Below are 25079 nucleotides of genomic sequence, written 5' to 3' on the forward strand. Positions count from 1 at the left end.
TTCCAATTTTCAAGGTCAGGTTTTCTTCTTGATATTTTGCTAACTATCTTGCCTTTCACAATTATTCATGTGCTCCTAACAAATTGGGGATTTTTAAAAAGCTAAGGTTATTGTAAAATGTTTATTAGTATAAATCACTCCTCCTTTTCTAAATTGCTTAGTAGAGTTTTACTGAATTTCTCTAAGAAAATGTGATAAAAACTCTCTTAGTCCTTGATATACACTCTTTTTCAGGATTCAATTTTTTTCAAAAGTATTTGAAACTTTGTTTTATTTTTTAACGTATCTGAACTTTGTTAGGATGCAATACATCACATACCTTTTTATTTACCTATTTTTATTTTTTCACATACCTTTTTATAATCGCTGTGCCTGGGATAATGCTTCACATATGATACCAACTAATAGATGAAAGAATTAATGAATCAATGAAACCCATAAGGAAGTTTTTTGAATTTGGTTGTCCAAATATTCTATCAGGTGTAGAGTTACACCTTGAATTTCATTTATGTCCTAGAGAGGAGTAATTGAATTTTACCTTTGACTAAAGTACTATTTTTTGACTAATTTTTAAGACATCAGGAATGATCTAATAGCATTTAATGAAGACATGGCCCTACCTCTAATAGGTCATAATTTAATCACACCTAATTTAGATGTCTCAAATGCAAAATTGATTATAATAAAAATAAACCTACAACTTGTTGAGCTAATAATAATATCTGCATGTATTGCATGCTTGCTCAACATATATATTGTTTTATATAGTCATATTAACAGCCTTGTAAAGTTGATATTCTTATGTAAATATAGTATGCATATAGTATTCTTGCTACTCATCTTTTTAATATTAGTTTTCATAATCATATCCACCAATTAATCAGTTTTAAGATTGAATTACTATTCAATTAGTAAATTCACAAAACATATATCATACACACTTATGAAAATCTCTGCTTATTGTACATTTAGATTTCAGTTATTCACTCTGAATCATTCCCTTCTCTAGAGCTTATAGTATCTCCTTCAAAAAACATTTAATGACACAGCTTCTTTTTCCAATCACGAACCTATGCATACGTTATGTATTCACTACATGAACCTGTCTTTGGCCAACCCTTTTGGAATATTTTTCGTAATTCAGTTTGTGCCCTACCATGCTCATAAAACTTTGCCAAATCTAGTAACTATTATAGTACTTTGATTCTTACATTTCTAAATTTTGAACCTACTAAACCCTCTTTTTTTTTAATCCAAATCACTCTTTAGGGATCCCTGGGTGGCGCAGCGGTTTGGCGCCTGCCTTTGGCCCAGGGCGCGATCCTGGACACCCGGGATCGAATCCCACGTCAGGCTCCCGGTGCATGGAGCCTGCTTCTCCCTCTGCCTGTGTCTCTGCCTCTCTCTCTCTCTCTCTCTCTCTGTATGACTATCATAAAAAAAAAAAAAAAAAAAAAAAAAAAAAACAAAAACAAATCACTCTTTATCCTATTTCAGATCTCAATTTAAATTTGAATTTATCAGAAAATTCTTTCCAGACCTCTTCTTAATTAAGACTAAGTTTTCTCAATTATATACTTTCATTATAGCCTTATGTTTCCTTTATCCCCCTTGTCATATTATAATTAATGCTATGGAACTACTTATTGACTTGGTCAACACCAAGTTGATAAATTCCATGAGGGCAGGGCCATGTCTGTCATTTGCAAAACTATATCCCACAGTACTGTCCATATTAGCTTTTTAATAAACACTTGTGAAATGAATATCTTTTTTTTCATGGCAACAACATGCAGTTGTGAAATAATCTAAGGTTTCTTCTTTTTTTTAATGTTAGAAACATCTAGGCTAGAACTACAAATCTATCTATTAGTTGGGTGACTTTGGGAATGTTACTTTATCTGTGTCTATTTCCCTTTCTGTACAACAGGGAAAATCATATATGGTGTTGGGTAATTTGTGAGATGTAAGTGGGAATATGAATGCTTAAGTGCCTAGAAAGAAAGGATGACTCACAGCTGATCTCAACAATTAAGGTTATTAACTTTTTCAATTTATAAACTCTTAGAAGGTGAGGAAGGTGGTGTTGCTTTAACTGGTCACATCACAGAGCACCAATGCTAATGATAACCTCCAAGAAGTTCTGATGAATAAATTAGTTACTAAGTAATTTATAGGTATGCTTCCTTTCAACTAATATAGAGGACTGTCAATAAATCCCAGCCTCCATTTGGATTTTTATTTATCTCAGATCTTCCTCCAGGAATTTTTTGTTTTATCAATAATCCCACACAGTTTAGTATGGTTTATGTTGCTTTCACATTATCTGCTGATAATTTCAATATCTCTGTGAAGAGAGGGTAAAAAATAAAGACATATTTCTAGAAAAAAACAGATGAATTTTAATTTGACTCAATCATTTGGACAGAGCAGTAAACTTATATAAAGTCTCTGACATTTTCAGAAACATTTTTTGAGTGTAAAGTCTTCAGACTAGTTTTCCAGTAACCTTCTTGATTTACTACTCACTCTTGAGTACTTCTGTTTTATCCACAAACACAATCTCATGGCCCAGATACCAATAATACATTCAAACAAAACTGCAGTATATAAGGAATTTTATATATTTATTTTTTGCATTTAAAGAAATTGATCAGTGCCCAAATAATAGTATCATGAAAATAACTTTAAAGTATTCTCTCCAGAACACTCCAATCCCATTTTAATCTTTGCCTTATGGAATATCAGATGAGACTATGTCACTTATATAATTGTTTTATTTTAATAACCAAAACTTTCCAATCCTTATTTTAGTGTCATCTGTTGGTGATAGAAGGTAACTGAGTCTGGCAATTCTGCTTTTTAGATGTAATTATTTACTTCAGAAGCACAGTAAAGTGATAAGCAAGCATGGTGTTGTTATCTTGTGGGTACATTTGGGGAATTAATATGAAAGTTCTTTATTGTTTAAATCTCTATTTCCCTTAAGAATGATTTTATAATAAAATCACCAGTTATTGTAAATACCATGTATAGCAATGATTAGTTTATAAGCTGCTTTTACTAAATATGGCAGACTGTGTCTTCACTTTCCCCTGCAATTCAAACTCTTGATAGCTGGTAGAAACAATGTCTAAAAATTAGTCGCACTTAGCTAGTTCCAGACTCTCATATTAATTAACAAGTTAATTTAAAAAGTTCAAATATGAAGCACTATTTATTTTTTAAAAATCAAGACTAAAAAGTGAATCAGAATATAGCATTTTTTGGTGGTGGGTTATAATTCTTTCAGTTAATATCACATCCTTGGCTGTTTTGTCTTAAAATGCACATAGCTTAGGGAGAAGTCCCAAATTAAATGGTTGGGAGAGGACAAAAAATAGAATCCATGAGCAGTGGCTATAGAATTGGGATCTCGTAAACTTGAGTGTGAAACATCTTCCTGTCTTCATGAGATTACTAAGTCTACAGAGAATGAGTAGTTCTTATTTATGAAAGTCAAAAAACAAGGGCAATTGAAAGTAGGAAATTCCTGAAGGTGAGAACCAGATATGTTTTAGAATTTTCTTTTTTGAGTTTTATTTTGAAACAGCCTAACTTCTTATCTGTCTGTTGACTTAGAAATAATTCAGCTACAAGTCAGGCAATAGAATAGTTAATGTATTAAGATTCCAACCAGGGCTGTGATTCATTCATTAACTTACTTCCGGTGTTTTCCATTTTTGCTTCAGGTACTTTGTTCTGGGTAATGTTTATTTGTTCATTTAAATCAAAGTTAAATCTGAGAACTATTTAGAGCTTGCTTCTCTCTTTCCCTTCATCCTTCCACCTAACTGCTTCCTGTGAAATAATTTAGAAACTGCTTTTTCTCCTAGATATAGAACTTTATGATAATTGAAGTCCTGACCTTAATTATTTTTTAGGAGGTGAGAGAGAAAGGAGTGGATCAATTCTAAGGCCACAAGTGGTAGTTTCATTAAGAGAATTTCCTTTGTTATTACTATATTTAAGAGATTGAATGCTTATTCATTTTATCAAAACTTATTAACCTCACCATCTCTTGCAGCAAACATCTCATCGTTCAATCAAATGAATTTTAAAAAAGAACCTATTTCAAGAAAAACTGTATTTTTCAAAAGCATTTTAAAGAATTACTCAAAATTCACAGACAATAACTTTGTTTCATATTTTGCTGAAAGTGAACTTATACCATATGCCTTGGAAAAATAGTAAAGTGAAATATTAGAGATCATTAAAACCTTGGTTACTGATAAATATTTTACAGATCTTATTGTTGTACTGTTAATGCAGAGGAAGCTTAAGGAAATTGCCTGTTATTTAGAGAAACCATTGATATTTAATTAACATTAGTCAAATTTCTTTTTACTTTTTTTTTCAGGTTTTAGACTAAAATAGTTGTCATAAACTAAAAGTGAATGCTTTATTTCTAATATATGTAATGTATAAATTCCCATAAAAGTCTATAAATCTTCAATACATTTTTCACTGATTAAACTGACTTCATTTGAAATTTATCACTGATTTTTCCCACTATTATTGAAAAGTTTATACAGAAAAAATGAGGTTCACTTAGTAAACACTCCTAAAAGTACTACAAACCTATTACGAATAAAAATACAAAATTTCAACTCTGCATACACTTCTTATTTATAAATGGCCATTGCTTTTGTAAAATTGCATCCACATATTATTTAGATATTTTTACTTACTGTCATTGATATTTTCCATATTATGGTGGCTTTTAGGTATTTGGTTTAATATAAAATAACATTACATGGAACTCACTAACTATATAAATGGTATGAATATCAAGACCAAATGGAAACATACTTCATTTTTGTGTTGCAGTGGTTTTTTAGCTTTTTATTTTGCAATAATTTCAGACTTTCAGTTAAATTGTCAAATTAGTACAGAGTTACGCTATACTCTTATCCAGCTTCCCATAAAATTACTCCTGTAACCATGGCATAATTGTAAAAAATAGGAAATTACCATTTATATAATACCCTTAACTAAACTGTAGCCTACTCAAACTTGAATACCTTTTAGCTCAGTAATTCATTAATTAGTATTTGTTTGACAATTATTTATAGTATGAAATAATATAAAGGTAATAAAAAATTTAGAAAATAATATCAGGAAAAAGAAATCTTTCTTAACCTCATTAATTTCTTTAAGTTTTACTATTTCTATGTATTTTCTTTCTTTTCACTTACAGTGAAACAAGACTTTTCCTCTGAGATGAATATTATTTCTAAAAATCTCTTATATGGGATCCCTGGGTGGCGTAGCGGTTTGGCGCCTGCCTTTGGCCCAGGGCGCGATCCTGGAGACCTGGGATCGAATCCCACGTCGGGCTCCCGGTGCATGGAGCCTGCTTCTCCCTCTGCCTGTGTCTCTGCCTCTCTCTCTCTCTCTCTCTGTATGACTATCATAAATAAATAAAAATTAAAAAAATAAATAAATAAAAAAATAAAAATCTCTTATATTTGTATACTTGCATACTTTTAAATATAAACTAATAAAATAAAGAAATAGATAAAATCCCCTAACATATCAGGCATTTTCCGGGTACTTTATATATTGATCTATTTAAAACTTCACAACTTTATGTACTTCTTATTATTGTATTTTCAGGTTAAACAAATTGGGAACTTTAGCCCAGTCTCTCCAACTTTAAAAATATTTCATTTCATCACTGCACTATATTTTTCTTATTTAAGTGGAAAAAAAGTTTTTACCCAAAATGCACACGTATGTTTTTGGAGAAATGTTTCTGATTCAGAGTTAAGCAGATGCATGAAAGTAATGGGAGCATTTTAATAAAACTTGATTTGCTTATTACTGTGTTAGTAGAATGTAACTTTGAAGAAGTCATGTAAGTGGTATTAATCTTAACTTTATTATCTGTATAATATGAGTAATGTTGATTTTTAAAATTGCTAGAAAGATTAAATACTATAAAATATTTAAAATTTTCTAACACAAAGAATGAAACCTAATATCTTTTTGGTAAAATTTGGTCCCTTTCCCATTCTTCTGTGTTATATGTGTTGAAATGAAAGCCATTTCCTTTTATTGTGACACTTGTTGAAAGGAAAAGAGATATATCTGTATCTACCTATAATTTTTAAAATCTAAAACATTAAAATAATGTATTAAAATAACTGTAAATTCTCCTTTTCTCTCCTATTTACAGAATTGCAGAGTAGCTCTTGTGGAAATCCAGGAGTTCCACCCAAAGGTGTATTATATGGTACACGGTTTGACGTTGGGGACAAGATCCGCTACAGCTGTGTAACTGGATATATTCTTGATGGCCACCCTCAACTCACCTGTATAGCTAATTCAATTAATACAGCCTCATGGGATTTTCCTGTTCCCATATGCAGAGGTAAAGAAAAAAATATTTATTTATTTTTTTTACTGATTGAATGTTTGACACATGAAAATGTTTTAAAAGTAAGTTGTAGTCATAGAGTATATTTGCAAAATATGTTTGGCACCTCATGCTTGTTCCTTTTATAAAATTTGAAGCTTAAAATAAAAAAATATATTTCTGTATGCTTGTACTATATGACATGTATACATATATTCCATGACAAGTTTAGAAAAAATGCTTGTCAAAATAAGATGCTACTTGTGAAATGAAACAGTACAATATATCTCTATATTTATACACATATGTATGCATAGTACATAAATGTGCTTTAGCATTTATATTAGACACAAGGTTAGTGATGTTTAGAAATTTAATTAGTCTGTCAGAGTCATAATTTTGTTGACATTTTGAAATATTGATTGAAACCGTGAATCTTTTAAAGATACCTAGTGGAAGACTTAGCTTGGGAATTTGTGAAATAAGAATGCTATATAGTTCATTTAATCGATACTGATTAATATTATTTATTTTATGGGGAAAGCAATAATACTCTAATGTGGAAACATTTTCAATGTATTGTGACTGAAACATAGAACATGTTCAGTGATGTTCAGTGGAAGCTGAATTCATGGATGAATCTTGCCCACAGAAATTCTGGAGACCTTTATTGTTTTCTGTGGGCTTGGCTTTCTAACAAAGAGACATAAATAAGTTGTATCTCTTTTATCCTTTGGCATTTGCTTCCTGTATGAATGGGACATAGGAATGTCCAGCTGCTGATCTAAGTCACTTTGTAGCTTCCTTTCCAACATGTGGCTGGAAGTACATGAAGGAAAGACCTCTGAAAATCAGAAACAGCTAGCTTTTTATCCCAGCTTTGACAATGACCATAGGAGTGACCTCAGGCAAATTGTGTCAACTCATTGAGATGGATATTTGAACACTTAGAACACCATTTGAATACTGTAGCATACTAAGAGATTTACAAGTATAGTCGTAAATCTCTTTAAATTTCACAACAATACAAAACTGAAGTGCAAAAAATTTGAAATAACTGCTCAAGTTTAGTCAGTAAATGTCAAGAACTCTAAAGAGTCAGATTTTACTCAACTCTCAAGTTAACAGATTTCTCTGCCACAGTTTCTTGGGTGATGATAGAAGACCCCAGTCTTTTGGGTCAGAAACAAAGGAAAGTTTATTATTCATATACATGTCAGCAGCCAGAGTATTAACATTTGTGCTAGTTCTCAAAGCCCTAATTCTCACAGAATGATATAAAGAGTATGGGATACCTGCACACATTATAGGTGCTATTTTAGGAGATGGACGATGAGTTTAGGAAATTGAATTCTTTATAAATGAGCACGTCTGCCCTTTGCTCTGAAGCAAAGACACCCCTAGGTGCACCTCTAGTTAGGCACCCCTAGTTAGGCACCCCTAACTTTATTCCCCAAGCTTATAAGCAAACTTGCCCTTTACTCTGGTGGAAGACACTGTCCTCTAAGACTATTGTACAAACAACTTTGAAAAGATAGTTTAGTACAAAGAACAGAAGGACAGTTGGACTCTCTGCTTACAAGATGTGAAGAAATGTTAAAGTCCATGGAGAAATTTCTCTCAATTTGAAGTGTGGTGGTTTTGCTAGATTTGAACCCATTCTGTTTGGTTCTAAAGCCTAAGCTGTTGTTTTAGTGATACTTCACTAAAATAATTTGCATCTCTCTTCAGAAGTGTTTTATTATTTGAAGAGAAATGGAGTTTTATAGTTGAATCAGTCAAAAGACTATTGTTATTCTTCCAAAGCATAAAACTTCCAAAATCAAAAGGACTCATTAAGGTATATAATACCAAAAAGCATTTTTAAGAGATTTCAGGGGAGCACTACCAGTACTACCTGAATATTTCTTCCTGTTGTTGGGCTCCTTCTTTATCTTAGTTCAGAGAAGAACCTGTGGAACAACAAAGATCAGAGTCTAAATACTAGTTGTGCCCCTTTTTGACCAGGGCCTTTGAGCAAAGAGTATATTAATTTTGGAAAGTATTTTTTTAGCTCTAATAGGATGAAGAGGTGGAAAAGCTAACATCATAGTACTGTTAGAAGTTGATATGATAGTATATGTAAAGTACCAGTTACATACTAAGTTTTATTTATGCTAGCTCTATCCACTTTTTATTAGCACTTCTTACTGTCTCCTCCCTAAAAGAAAAGAATTACAGTCCTTAAAAAAAAAAAAATGACCGTCAACAAAAAGTGGGTGGATATCTATTATTGTATATTCAAGTCTAACCCCAAAACCGATACTCTATCTTGTCATTGCAGTTTTATTTGTTTTCCCAGAGTATGTACTCTACTTCTCACCCTCTAATTTCTTCAGACTTATTTCCTTTGAACTGTATTTCCATTTTAACCTCTATGATTTTTATTAAAAAAATGATACTATTTTTAGAAATTCTTCCTGTTTAACTTCAATATGCTTCAGTTTACCTTTGCTTCTCTTTAATAGTGATAAGAGTGAATACATTTACTCATTTTCTCATCTATTTATTCGAACCCCACCCTGTGTAAAGCATTATTTTATGTACTGAAAATCAAAAGATGATTAAGAAATAGATCTTGTCTTTAAGAAGGAAGTTCTAGTGGATTTAAACATTGTGTAATCAGATAATTACAATAATGTGATAATTGCCTTCATATCAGAATCTATAGAGTTGTTAGGCACCTTGATAAGGACGACCTTAATTTCTCCCAGTTGAGTGGAAGAAAGTTCAGGTAGGGATAACACTTTAAGGGAAGATTTCACAAAGGGCTAACTAAAAATAAAAACTACATAGAGCAAGAACATTTTCAATGAGGCAATAATTTTCGTTTCTAGTCTTAAAAGTAGTTCTGGTATGTTACTAATACTCACTGGCTAAAGGTAGAGTCTATGAAGTCAGACTTCACAGAGCATATAATCTAATTTTCTAAGGAGCAATTTATCTCCCATTAAGCATTTTTTAAACTTAAAGAATAGGGAAATTGAGTATTTGGATTTTGTGTGGTTGTCATTCACACAGAAAAGATAGACTATTTAGACCATTGCTCCCCTCCTCTACTCTTTGCCACTTGATAGCATACTGATTCTTTAATTTATAACTTTGCAGGGGGCTGATAACCCTGTAATGATCTGTTTATTGCTTTCCCTGGAGTTTACATAGTTTCTCTCCTTGACAAAACCCTGCTTTTAGAGAATTCTTCTGATGCTTCCTAACAATGATAGTTTAATTAAGAAAAACGAATGCTACCTCGACTTAGAGGGTATGGTACAAAGGATTTTGTGTTTGTTCACAAACAGGATGAATTTTATCAACACTATCTGCTAGTATTTGAAAAAGACAACTAACTGCTTGATGCTGAGCTACACAATCTTCTATAAAAAGTGAAAGTGAATTCCTATACTATAAGTCTGTATTGGAGATACCTGGGACATGTGCCTTTTCTGCCCTCTCTCATTTGATAGATGTTTCTATGACATTTATTCCCAGTGAGTTGCAATGTGGCCCCATAGTACTTCTCAACTCAGTGCTCCCAACATTCCTTACTAATTAAGAGCAGTTGGCAGACAAGGTGAAAGGGATATGCTATTCCTAAATTAAATGTTCTAAAATTCATAATGACATTCTATATTCAGAATGGCATTTTGATATACACACCCCAGGGCAAACTAATAAAACTCTTTGTAAAAGTTACACATAAAATATAGTGTTTTAAATGGACCTAAAACTTGGTCCACAAAAAGTCAAATCATTGGATGGAAGAATTAACCTAGTAAGATTTAAGTCATCAATCATAGAATATTTAAAGTTGTATTGGGATGAATTCTAGATTAAAGAAAATTTTAAAAGGGTATTATATGTTTTAGAAAAAAAGTGATATATTTTCTTGATGGTTTGAGTATATTTATAGCCCAAAATAAAGATCTTAGAATCCATAGAGATTTCAGGGAAAGCAGTGATCAATGAAGAAATATGATGCTGTCAAATGTTGACAGGGTTTATTTTGATCTGATAGGTGAGATCCGTTTGGGGGAAGGCTTCTTTGTTAGTGATGTAGATGTCATATAGTCAATTAGTGCCATGTGACCTGAACCAAATATTTGACAGGACAAATAAGCAAAAGAGCTATTGAGGGAACTGTCACTTCTGGCAAAGCATAAGAAATTGCCATTAGCTACATTAATAATGAGGAGTGAGAAGAATCTTCCAAGTTTTATTTTTGGGAATAAGATTGCCTTCTCTGACATTGTAGTGAAGAAAACAGTTGATAAAGAAAAGAGCATCAACTTGTTTTGTCAGAATGTAACTTTATTCTACTACTTAAAACCTTGGGCAACAATTCTGGATCAAAATGTGTCACCAAAACTATTTGCTCTTGGGAAGAGCAAATAGAGGTAATAGTTGGAGAAGAGGATAGAAGAGGAAAGGTTTAGCCAGATGTTTCTATATGCAAATTATACTAAAAGCCTTCCAAAGAAATAGTAATTTCAGATCAAGGTTAGAAGTAAAACAAACAGCCAACACGCCCTCCCCCTGCCCGCCTGCCCCCAAAAGCAATTAGTAGAGAGTGTGGAAAAGAAGTAAAGTTTGTAAGATATATTGTGAGGCTCATGGAAGGATGTTCATTGTATTTATATGTTCCTTTGCTGAGTGATCTGGAAACCATCTCAAAAAGGCATTAGAAAACAGAAAATGCCATTTAATCTGTATATTTGCCCTGTTGATGCACGTATGCATGTGTAAATGTAGAGACATGATATTCAAAAATATGATGCTACATTAATAATAGGTCTGGTTTCGATAAGCCTAAGTACAAAAATAATTACAAAAATTAGAAAATATTTTATTAAATTGAGAACAAAACACATAAATAACTGAATGTCATGCTTCTATTTGTTTCCTGTAGTACTTAAATATAATGCTGAGCTACAAATCGAAAAATGAAAATATTTTCTAATACGGTATTTTCTATGTGAGATCAAAACAGTCCAGTGTTGTTTTTTGAAAATTCCCTGTAATATTTTAACAATTTTTCTTTTGAAACTAAAATCTTTAGTCCCCCTTCTTAGCATTTGAAAATAGTAAATTGCTTTCTTTTTTGCTTAAATCCATTCCCAAGGAGAGGATATTTTATTGTAATTCTCTGAATCATAAAAAGTACAGTGTTAGGGATAAATTGTTTTGTGCAAAGAAAAAAAAGAAATTCACTGTGACTATCAGAATGTCATGGGCCACACCATGCATTAAGTATTCTTTTTAAAAAATTGGGGCTTTTATGGTTCAATGTAGTCAATTTCCAAAGATGATATTGTATGGTACTGTTTTATTTATTTATTTATTTATTTATTTATTTATTTATTTATTTACTCAGCACACTCACATGAGTGGTGGAGATGGAGGGGCAGAGGGAGAGGGGGAGAATCTTAAGCAGGCTCCACACTCAGTGCAGAACCTGACCTGATGATATTCTATATTCGATCACTTGATCATGAACCGAGAGATCATGATTTCAGCCAAAACCAAAAGTCAGTTGCTTAAAGGACTGAACCACCCAGTAGCCCCTCCGAAGATGTTATTTTAAAATATTACCTCAGGAAATCTTTCAGCAGACTTATTTTCTCCACCACACTTGCTATTATTATCTGAGTAACCTTATTTGGGCACCACATTTTGCTTTGCATTAGCCCTAACATTTCACATAAAGGTTTCCTGTTTCTTTATGTGAACTACTATATTTGATAGTCATGAGGAAAATATTTTTAGTATGCCTTTTAATAAATAAGGAAATTAAGCATGTATCATTTGGTAATGGGATTATACTATTACCTCAAAGATTTTCCGTTCAGAAGGAAAAATTTCCAAGTGTCCAAATGATTTGTAGGCTGTTCCATCAATAGTCAGGCCAACACTCATTTGCCCTCTCATGAACCCTAATCTTGTTCTGAAAAGTCCATTTGTGTGATAAAATGCCAAAAATGTCCTTATTAAAGTATTTAGCATGATAGAGCAAAGGACATATGATTTGTCTTTGAGGTCATAAGATCTGTGAACTGATTTGCCTTCCTGCTATGCATTACCTGAATGTGTTGTTTCTTATGTCAGAAATTGACCATTTTTACCTTTCTTAGTAGGCTGAGAATGTTAGAGAGATTAGCTTAAATGAGGTAATATTTAAAAATATTTGTGTAATGCCTAGCATATAGAAGTTAACAAAAATTTGCAAGTTGGTTTCAGAGACATTTTATAAAAGTAATTTAAAAATAAATATATGTAACAGCTATCATTTGTGTTACATATGTGTTCAGTATATTTAAACATATCTGTTGATAGTTAAACATGTGCCTACAGCTCTGATATAATGGAGAATACTTTTTAAGGTCACAGTAAAAAACTCTGTAAAAGTGTGGACTCTGGACCAGTTAAAGCTTTCATTTGCTTTACATCTCTGCCACTGAAAAGGTATAGAAACTTTATCTTGGGGATCCCTGAGTAGCTCAGCAGTTTAGCGCCTGCCTTCTGCCCAGGGCATGATCCTGGAGTCCCGGAATCAAATCCCAATCAGGTTCAACTGCATGGAGCCTGCTTCTCTCTTTCTCTGTCTCTCTGTCTCTCATGAATAAATAAATAAAATCTTTAAAAAAAAGAAACTTTATCTAGATATTTAGTTTTTCAGATCTTAGTTTTCTCATCTGTATAATAGAGGAAGTCCTCACTAATTTATAGCACTATGATGAGGATAATATTTAGGGATGTATATAACATACCTAATCCATAATAATCAACACGTAGCAATTACCTAATTTCTAACATCATCATCAAAACAGGTATTTGAAACTTTGATAGCACCAGAGAATGGACTTATCTAGGACCATATAGGCAGTGAAACTAATTTTTTATCAGAGTTGCAGTGGTTAAGGAGAATTTTAAGCCTTAAATTAACCTTAAAAATTAGGTTGCAGTCAGCAAATAATATACATCAGTGGTGAAAATATGTTTCTCAAGGGTTACAGCACGTCTTAGGCATTCATTTCTGGAAATTGTCACATTTGAAGTATATTCAATAACTAAACTGATATATATTAAGAAGTCATTATTCACAGGCCACAATGCTAAGTGTAGTGATGGATGAAACAGCCCAGGCCTCTATTGAATGTGGAATCTTTTATTTGGAACATGGTCTATATGGTGACCTGGAAAAGATAGAATGGCACTCTTGTGTAAGCAATAAGTGCTGGTCTTCTGTGTGTTTCTGATATTTAGAGAAAAAAATCAGAGCCTTGTATTCTTACCATATAATTGTCCTGTTCCGTGCTGCTGCAACTAACAGTAAGCCATGACTTCAACATTCAACTTACACATTATTTTCCGCATATGATATTAGTATGTTGTGTCTCCATTCAGGAAGAAATTTCCCCTCCGTTTCCACCCTATATATGGTAACTCAAAGATTTTTGTGACTTTACTCAATTGTCCAAGTTTTTTGCTTCTTCATCCACCATTCTTATTATAAACTAATTCATTTTCTTTATTACCAAAGAAAATGAATTAGATCTGTATTTTTTCTATTATAGGTTATGATAATATATTAATTTGCAGAGGTTTGGTTCTTTGTCCTTAATAGAATGATTTCCATTTCTTTCTCTTTTGTACAATTCTTAGAAAAATGCCAACAGTGTGTATTTTGAAAATCAAAGACAAAGTAAGTTTCTGTTTCATGTTGACTGAGTCTTTAGATATTTATTTTATATAACTTTGAGCCATGCACTTCTATGGAAGTTTTGTTTACTTGTAGTTATTGTCTGCTTGTTTTGACAAACAATAATTTAAAGTATTCTAAGTAAAGGTCTAGATTATTTGAGGAAAGTTTATGTTTTTCAAGAAGCTACATCAAATAGTTTCATAATATTGCTCCTAAAATAAAAACAGAATTTTAAAAGCATTAAGCAAAACATTTCTAACACTTATCTACATTTCAGAACATGTAGAAAGATAGAAAATTATATTATCTTGATGTCTACAAAGCATTCATATGATTATATGGGACCATGACCTAAAGAAAAAATGTTGAAAAAAATTTTTAAAAAAAGAAAAATGATGGAATGTGCTTGGCCAAAAATATGTTGATAGCTTCAGAATTTCTGGTGGTAAAACAGACTGTTCTATATATAAGAACCTTGTAAAGCAATCCTATAAGGTTATACTAGGATTTAAGCTCAGTTAACCACAGTGATTGTCATTTGTTATTCTGTTGCTTTGTAAAGCTACTTCAACTCAAAAGTTGGGGCAAAATAATTTTGGATACAGGAGGAAAGGAAGTGGAAGCCCACCAAAGACATTGAATAATGCCATAGGACATGTTTTAGTAGACTAGCTCTATATGAAAAGTCCCGTTTTTTGGACTTAGAAAGACCAGTATAAGAATTTTAATAAAATCATTCTGGAAGGACACTTCACACATTTTTGGCCTTAGGTGCTGCCTCTCCTTGTTACAGTTTTATTGGTCACTCACTGTCTTAGTAAGTTATGTGAAGGATGTGTCTGGTTGAGCCAATCAGTTATTAAAGACCTTAGATGTAATTAATAATGAAGAACAAAATTGAAATGCTGAAACATGAATGCCTTCAGAAACACTGCTTTTTTGATCTATTGGTCTAATGTGCTCAAAATCTAAAATGTTTCTATAGTCACTTTCCTTACGTGTTTCCCAAATATAAATCTGACTCAACAGAACAGAAATAATTTTATTTTTACCATATAAGTCTTAAGTTTGTAAAACTGGTATTTAATATCTTAAAATTTAAGGGAGTCTTAAAAAATAAGTATTTTGCTTATACTTTTGTTCTCATATTTATATAATTAATTCCTTGTGTCTTGACCAATGCAATTTTCTCTTATTTACTGTTCCTTGTGCCTGAGGTTATCATAGCATTCAAACTAAGTTAAAATATTAAGGTCATTTATTTATACTTGTATTTAATTTTTAACTAATTAAAAAAACAACGCAGTATTAAAAACATGACACACATAGCAAACAAAATAAATTAAATGTAAATAAGGATAGCTATGTCAAGAGAAAATAACAGGAGTGAGATGAAACCAAGAACAAAGTTAATACACAAAAATCATGTCCTATATTCTTCTATATTTGTTAGAATCAGCATTAAGTTTGATTTTAATCCATCTGGTAGCCTAAATAAATTGTGAAAACATAATTAGTTCATAGTCTCACAAAGTAAAAGCAAACAATTTTTGATGGAAAACAAAACTTGCAAAGTAGAGTAAGAAACGTCTTTCGCAGTATATCATAAGGAAAGTAGAGATAAAAAAAGAAAGTAAAGATTAATTTAATGGTCTCTGTCTTTTACGATATCTGTAAATTTCAACTCAGGGAAAGAACTTTCTAGGGTTGCATCACATTTTCTTTCTGCTATACAGGAAGGCTTTGCTTTTGATAAGATCGAGGACAGTATTGCTAGAATCAAGACACATATGCCTGATGTCACTGCCTAATTTAGAGATGTATAAATCTACCTAGATTTAGTATTAACCCAATTTTTTCTTATTTTCAAAATTTGAATCTGTTACTTTATAAATTTGGAATTTGCCCTCTGAGAACAGCCAAAAAAGCACTGTTTCTGCATTAATATGATCTTAATTTTGTATTGAATATATACTTAATTTCCTAAACAATTTAGTTTTTATATTTATACCTTTTACACAGAAAATTCAGTATGATATGTAAAGACTTCATGCTTAACATTAATTTGTAAGCACCTATTTATAAATACTGTATCAATTATTCTAGAGTTTCTGAAAATGTATGATTGCAATCTCATAATCTTTTCTAAAATGGCTTTGATGCTGAGTTTTTGTATGTACAACTTTAAAAGATGATTCTAAACAATGGTAATGAGGTCATTGTCAATTAATTGCATATTTAGAAGATTATCACATTACAAAGTATCATGCCTCAATAAAAATATTGGGCATGTTATTGCTATGTCCCTAAGTTTCATTCAAAACACAGAATTTGATAGTTGTAGTGTTAAGATGTGAAAATTATAGCAACATATTTTCATATTAAAGATGAGATAACATCTTTATAATTATATTCACTTAACAAACACCTATTGATTGACAAAGATGGAGAAGAGATACACAACACTTACTGATTTTAGAGAACTTATAATGTCTAGGATGTATGCATAAATAACTACATACTGTAGTATAGATAGCCACTTCTATTGCATCTCCCACACAAAGGTACAAATAATATGTCATAGAACTTCAGAGGCAGTTGAGGTTTATCTTGGTGAGAGATTAATATTGATGGAGACTTGAAAAATAACCGGTGATACGATAATATATTGTACTATTTCCTTTTTATCTCATAACACATAGTGAACACTTTCATTGGGTCAGAGATAGTTTTGAAATCTACATATAATAATCCATTTAATCTTCATACTTATGCTTTACAGAGTGATTACCCTCTGGATATCCATTATGTAGATAAGGAAACTAAAACATGATGTGGTTAAGAAAATTCTCAAGATTGCATAGCTAGTAAAAGGCAGAGCTAGGATTTGAATTCAAACAATTTGGCTCCAATATCATTTTCTTAACCTCTATATTATACTCTCTTCCCAACTATCTCAATTATAAACCTTTTCTCTCCACTTTTTAAAATGTTAGCCAATAAAATTGCTTAACACTTTTCCTTAAATTAAGTCTAACCAACCATAAAACAAAAAGTCTTAATTTTATAGAAATCCAGTGTTGAGCTACTGCCTTAACCCTCTACTCATTTCAATTAAAGATTTATTAATAATTGTCTTTCCTTATTTCTTTGCTCTTCACCACTTTTTTTTTATGCTTTCAAAGCATTTCAATGGGTAAAAATAGAGAAAGCACTTTCCAGGGCAAGGGAGCAAATGTATTTAGTCACATATAATGTGCATAGTCATGCGAATGTTTATAGCTGTGTGATGTAACACATCATTTGGAGAAACTAAAAATGAGTTGACTTTGGCTAGTGGAGACAGATATAGAGAGGAGAGATTACAATTTCAACTGAGAACATTGGTTGAAATCATCTTTCGGAGCATTTTGAAGTCTAGATTAAAGAGCTTGAAACTTATCCTCTAGGCAGGTGTAAGCCATTAAATATATTTGAATGTGAGATATCGAACATTTTTTTTTGACAAACTAGCATCTGCTGTTCATGTAAAATTATCCATCATAAGTGAAAGACCATCATCAATAGTCAGAAGGTTTGTGTCCTCCATTTTTGCACACAAAAACATTTGCACAGAAGTGGAAGATAGTTGAGATAAGTTTCTATCTGTCATCTTTGTTTAGGATGCTGTAACAAAATACCATAGACTGCATGGTTTATAAACAACACAAATTTATTTCTCACAGTTATGGTAGCTGGGAAGTCTAAGATTAAGGCACTGGTAAATTTCCACATATGAATTTTTAGGGGACACATACATTTAGTCTGTGCCACCATTTCAATGATAATACAGCTAATATTTATTAAATCCTTATCATGTTCTAAGGATAATATATCTAAGCATTATAGCATATGAATTATCTCATTTTACCTTTATAAAAACAATTAGTGATGAATATCTCATTTCAAGTATCACTGAGGCAAGTGGAGGTTAAAAAAAATTGTCAAAGTTCACACTGGCATAGTGATTAAAACCTAGTAAACTAGAAACATTTTCTGTAGCATCTTGGTAAGATTCTAGAACCAGTGTAACTTTCCAGTGATGGTTAAGTTTTTCTATGCACAATGCTCTGGTTATTGAAAGAAGGACAATTGTGATCACTTGTGAATGGAGAGTGAATCTACCACCAGGATTCATCCCCTGGCGTATCTGTAAATGCTAGAAGATAAGCTAAAATTTCAATTAGCAATAAAAAACTTGAGTTGCTATTGATATCTAGCTTAGTAACTAGTAAATATTTAGGAAAGAATGTGCTACAGTTAGTCCTGGGACATTTTATCAGAAAGGCCACCTTCAAATTTTTTTGGATACTATCTTTCCTTCCCCATAAGTTTTAGCATCTTCAGTGTACGGTGTGTTTTTTAATTTTTTTTTTTATTATTTATTTATGATAGTCACACAGAGAGAGAGAGAGAGGCAGAGACATAGTCAGAGGGAGAAGCAGGCTCCATGCACCGGGAGCCCGATGTGGGATTCGATCCCGGGTCTCCAGGATCGTGCCCTGGGCCAAAGGCAGGCGCCAAACCGCTGCACCACCCAGGGATCCCAGTGTATGGTGTGTTTTAATTCAACATCTATGCTCTGAACAGAGCATATTATTTTTCAACCATATTGGAGATGATTTCTTTAAAGATAGAGGATTTCTAGGTCAGTTACTAAAGTATATTTATTAAGTGGTTGTGAGGGTAAATTATTTCATGAGGACATCTGTATCAATTCTTGGCAAACCTCAGTAATCTCAAAGAGAAAGTGTCCCATTATATGGGGATAATTTGTCTTCCTAAATCCTTCTAAAGTTTAACTAAATTTAGTGTATATTAACAAACTGGACATTACAAGTTATAGTTTGTTTTTATATGCTATTGATTCATAAGGTCGAGGAAAGTTAGTTTGTTTCATTCAATGAAATGACATTCTTCTATCAACTATCAAAATTTAGAATTCTTCCTAAACTACTCATATAATCCATGTATAGGGAAAGTGTTTAAAATGAAATTAAAGATGGAAAAGGAATAAAGAAAAATAGGAAAGAGAAAATTAAAAACACTTCCAATATTGCTATATAGCTAAAAATTTGTGTACTTTAGCCATTCATGTTTATTGTATTCAACATTAAAATATATATCACCACCACTTCCACTCTTCCAGCTGAATCAATGGAAATTATCTAATATACATCAATGAGCAATTTACTTTTGAAGGATATGTTAAACAACCTTGCTGAGTCTTTTCTGGATAATCTTAGAAAAAATGAGTAAGATTATTTCTTATGTTATTATAAGTTGCTAATTCCTAAATTATTTCCCAGTAAAACATATTATCAAATAACATGGATGAACAATTGAAAGTATTTCACTCCATACCTTTAAAGAATATTTATTCTATCAATTTGTGTTTTCAGGCAAATCAATATATCACTTTCACTTATAATTATTTGCAAACATGTTAATGACCATCATTTCTCCATTCTCTCATATGTGACTTTTTCAGTGTTGTCTTCGCTGAGCACTAGTGTTTTGATTAGCTGATAAGAGGTGAAGTTTTCATCCTATAATATTTTGACATAGCAGCCAGCAGGAATAGTAGGCAGAGGGCACTTTCATTGTTTTCCATCATTTGAACAATAATGCAATCAATTTATATCCCACAGGATTAATCAAGTGACCTTTAATGTATTTTATATTATTTTGTAGGAGCAAATTATTAGTGAGGAGTAGTTTAATCATTTAATGAGAACCTCAGACTCTTTCACTGACTTTTCTTAATTAAATTTAGGTTAACTCCTTCTACCCTCATGGATAATTCAACTCAATAGAGATATTATAATGGACTTCTTTGAAATCAAGTGGCTGAGTTTAAGGAAAAAAGTAAAGGCTTGGCAATTATTAAGAAGTCATGAGGGTTTTTCATCTTATTTAATATATAAAATTTAACTAATAGGCTTGTATCAGTTAGAACAGGCTAGGCCACATGGCAATAACCCTATACTTTCAGTATCTTCATAAAATAAAGATTTTTTTTTTTCTGAGTCTGCCTATCTAGTGCAAGTGATGGGTAAGCTCTGCTTGCCATAGTTACCCTCTATCTCAGGGTTATAGAGGCCACATCTCAGAACATTTTTCCATAATTGTTATGGCAGGGAAGGCAAAAGGTACAACCAGATATTACTTCTTGATATTTTGGTCAGGAGATGCCACAGGGTACATCCATTTTTTATTGCATTGGCCCAAACAAGTACATGAGAATAAATATACATGGTGGTATAAAAATTGTACAAGCCCATCAAAAGGCCAGAAGAAATAGAATATTTGTAAACGTTTATAATATGTACCGTATGATTGTAAGAAACAGGTATTATATCTGGAGTTCCTAACAAGGGTGCCCCATTTTTTTTAGTTAAGAAGAACCATTGATGTTGACTAACTGATTGAGAGATTTCAAAGACAAATAATAGAAATACTATTTAGGAAATCTTGCACATTTTAAGAGGTTCTCTGTCATGATCTTATTTTCCTCCATTACTCTTTTCTTTTCTAAATGTGGTGAGAAAAACATTATTACTCCAAATTTCAGAAATATTTTACCTATCTTTAATTTATCAAGTGTGCCCATTAAGTTTTATACACATACATACATATATATATTTAAAGATGCATTTATTTTATTTTTAAAAAGATTTTATTTATTTGTTTCAGAGAGAGAGAGAGAGAGAGAGAGAGAGAGAGAGAGAGAGAAGAGCACTTGAGAAGGGAGCCCCAAGTGGAGCTCAATCCCAGGATCCTGTGATCATGACTAGAGCTGAAGGCAGATGTTTAACTGACTGAGCCACCCAGACACCATCATTTATTTTAGAGAGAGAGAGAGAGTAGGGGGAGCGGCAAAGAGAGGGAAGGGAGCAAAGAGCACAGAGCCAGATGGAGGCTCCATCCCAGGACCCATGAAATCATGACCTGAGCCCAAAATCACAAGTTGGAGGCTTAACTGAATGAGCCACTCAGGCGCCCAATATATATATTTTATATATGCCCTTATTTATAACCAAAATGTTTTCTGATCCTAGTAAATATATGCTGTGTCTGAAGTGGATGGTTATAAAGACCCTCAAGCTTAGGTTTGCAAGTATACACCAGGGTAGGCCCTTTGACTTTGGAAAGAATGAAATAAAATATCACTTTGTTTAAGTTTCCTTCAAGGATGGAATTGGATAACTTTGTTGGAAAACTGTGAGCCCAGAGTCAACTCAAGTGATGGAACTCAACTTTATTTTATGTTCTTTCATAATTTCATCATTTAATATATAGAGGAGCAACCTTCCTTATCATACATGTGGCTCACAAATATTTCTGTCTCATATAACTGCCCCTCTGCTCATTGTAGAATCTGTAATGCCAGCTGCCAGCCTTTCTTTCTGGTGACATCTACTTATTGGTTTTTATTTCCCCCTTTTTTTTTCTTTTTCTCTTTTTTCTTTCTTTCTTTCTTTCTTTCTTTCTTTCTTTCTTTCTTTCTTTCTTTCTTTCTTTCTTTCTTCTTTCTTTCTTTCTCTTTCTTCTTTCTCTCTCTTTCTTTTTTCTTTTCCTTTCTTTCTTTCTTTCTTTTTGTCTGGAAATTTTGGCATCATGTAATTTAGTACAGATCTGACTTATTCAGTCATAATTTTCAGCACATTTATTGGTGATAGCAATATATTTGTTTATGAACAATACTTTTGCACTAGATGTTTATGAACAAATACTTTTTTTGTGTGAAGTTCCACCCCTCCTTCCTCTACTACTTATGTTTGGAAATGATTTCAAAAGTCTTCATCATGAAAGGTGATTTATAAATATATTCTAAAGAATTGCATTTTCCCAGGAACCTTACTAGAGGCAGAAATGTTATGGTTTAGAATTCAGAACAATGCTTTATTTAGCATTGTAACTTTTCAGAGAATAGCATAAATTTGATTTCTTTGCGATTCTCTATAAGGTAGCCATTTTTACAGCTGTCACAAAATTAGATTTAAATTCAGCATAGGGAAGTTATGTATTCAGAGAGCTGTGCTTATAATACATATCTCATCCTACAAAAATTTAACTACCTCTGCATTTTGAGCATCTATTTCTGAAATGCTGAATGCAAGCTTAGAAAGTATTTGAAATGCAGCACTGTTTTCTTTAACTCCATCAATTTCTAATATATTTAGTGTAAAGTTTTTGAAGAAAATACATCTAAGAACCTTTAAGTATTATAATACATAAAACTGTTTAAAAAGTTAATTATTTTGGCATAAATGAATTGTATCAGATAAAAAATGATATGGTAACACAGATAAATTTCCCAGATTTTTATTTACCTTTGAAGGAATTGAAAAGATTTAAAAACTGTCAACAATTATGAAGGTGTTCAGGTTTTGTCTTACTTGAAAACTAATAAGTTAGCCTGCTACAGTGTCACATACACTGGTAAAAGGCAAGAGCTTCCTTGGTCAGGGACAAAGGACTTTATTAATCAAAGCACAGTAAACACCATGAGCTTCATAGTTAAATCAATTTTCCTTGCATGAGTTGTCTTATGAGTACCACAAGGCTTTGTGAAATGCTACCGGCATACACTGCATATACAGTGAGTTTGTGTCACAGTTGAGGAAACCAAACTTAGGAAAGGTCAATATTTTAATGCAGACTTCTAGCAAATGGGTTCAACATTTGCCCCTAAGGGACACATTGTTTTTGTTTTTGTTTTTGTTTTTGTTTTGTTTTTTTATATCCTTGTCAGGAAATCTCCTTTCTACTCCAGAGGGAGAGGCTGTCTTTATCTTCCAGTGCTCTTTCTTATACAAACATCCTTCTAAAGATAGTCTTAAAAAAAAGGCTTACTTTTGAGCCCAGCCATGTTGGAGTCAAAGAAGATAAAAGGGAGAGAAAAAGAGCATTGACCTTGCCTTTATTTCAAATTTGGTTTCTTGCTCATCATAGAATTTTTATATTAATTTTTATATTTTTTTAATATTGAATTATAATTTATCTTGATGATTTACATTTTGGCACCTAAGATTAGTGTCTCATATACTTGACTTCAGTTGCAGCCCTTTAAGAGCTGATATAAGGGGCTCCTGGGTGGCTCAGGAGGTTAAGTGGCTAATTCTTGGTTTCCGCTCAGGTTATGATCTCCAGGTGGTGAGATGGAGCCCGGAATAGAGCTCAATGCTCAGCGCAGAGTTGGCTTGAGATTCTCTCGGTCCCTCCCTCTGCCTTTCCCCCACTCACACATTTTCTCTCTAAAATAAGTAAATAAATCTTTAAAAAATAAAAATAAAAGCTGATACAAAATTTCAGAAATATAATATAACCTAACAAATACAAACTAACTTTATTGCTTGTTTGTACTTCAGAAAACATCTAATAGATGCAGTTAGAGCCTGTCCAAAAGATGTATTTGTGCTAAGATACAAGTGTACCCTTCCTAAGATCTCCTTTTTTTTTTTTTTTTTTTTTTTTTTTTGCTTTTAAGTGTTGAATTTCAACATTTTGGTATTCGCTTGAGTAGTATAATCACAGATATCACCATATTGTATACTACTTTGTATAATTCTTATCTATTACTTGTATTTAATTAGCTTATAAAAAATTACAAAAAGTCTTAAAATACTTTTAAAAGATTTTTTTAGATACATCACATTGTAAATCATAATTCATATTAGGGATTCTAAGAAATATGATAAAATCCAACTGATTTAGGTGATTCTCAGATGTTACTAGTACTTTTACAGGGTAAAATACAAATAGGACACAAGCACATCAGTCCCTTAAAAGTACATGAGCTCTAGACTAAGCTATTTGTATGTACTTTAGGATTTTTTTTTTAAATATTTTATTCATTTATTCATGAGAGACACACTGAGAGAGAGGCAGAGACACAAGTAGAGGGAGAAGCAGGCTCTATGCAGGGAGCCCGATTTGGGACTCAATCCTGGGACTCCAGGATCATGCTGTGGGCCAAAGGCAGTTTCTAAACCGCTGAGCCACCCAGGCTGAGATAAGCACCCAGAGATAAGCATTCTTAATAAATGTCCTTGATTTATAATAGCAAAAAAATTTGTTTTTTTTTCTTAACCTTATTTTTTATCCAGTAAAATACACAGAATATAAAATGTATCAATAACCATTTTAAGCATACAGTTTATTGGTTTAATTACATGCATTTTGTTGTACAACCATCAACCACCATCATATCCAGAATTCTTTTCAGCTAGTAAAACTGAAACTTTGTACCCATTAAATAGTAACTCCCCCTTCCCTCCTCCCACTCCCGCTACTGGCAAGCACTGTTACACTTTTTGTCTCTGATTTTGACTGATCTATGTACTGCATAGGAGTGGAATCATACAGGATTTTCTTTTGTAATTGGCTTATTTCACTTAGCATAATGTTCTCAAGGTTCATCCATATTCTAACATATGTCACAATTTCTTTCCTTTTTAAGGCTGAATGATATTCAATTGTGTGTATATAACACATCTTGCTTACCTATTTGTGTATGGACAAATATTTGGGTTGCTTCCATGTTTTTCTGAGACCCTCTTTTCAATTCTTTTGGGTGTATACCAGTAGTTGAACTTCTGGATCATAAGTCATTCTGTTTAATTTTGTTAGCAACCACCATACCATTTACCACAGAGGCTATACCATTTTACATTCCCACCAAGTACACACATTGACTCCCAATTTCTCTACATCATCTCCAACACTTATTATTTTGTTTTGCAGTAGCCATACTAAGGAGTGTGAGGAGGCCCCTTAATCCTGTTTGCAAAAGATCAAAATATAGTACAGTCAAGCCATCATTCTTTTTCTAGTATCCTTTGAATATGGTAACCCTTTTCTAAGTTCAGATATTATGAAAGTACAATAGTAAAAAGA

The 25079-nt window shown here is 32.3% G+C and overlaps 1 protein-coding gene across 3 annotated transcripts in view; it reads left to right on the forward strand.

Annotated features, from left to right (window-relative positions):
* The window catches only part of CSMD3 (CUB and Sushi multiple domains 3), a 1188176-nt gene that overhangs the window by 267891 nt on the left and 895206 nt on the right, over positions 1-25079 (forward strand). For all 3 annotated transcript variants that reach the window (XM_041769740.1, XM_041769741.1, XM_041769742.1), the window contains exon 4: positions 6221-6415. In XM_041769740.1, coding sequence (XP_041625674.1) covers positions 6221-6415 — 195 coding nt within the window. The remainder of the gene's footprint in view (positions 1-6220; positions 6416-25079) is intronic.

Source organism: Vulpes lagopus, chromosome 9 (assembly GCF_018345385.1).
Source record: "Vulpes lagopus strain Blue_001 chromosome 9, ASM1834538v1, whole genome shotgun sequence".
Taxonomy (NCBI): Eukaryota; Metazoa; Chordata; class Mammalia; order Carnivora; family Canidae; genus Vulpes; species Vulpes lagopus.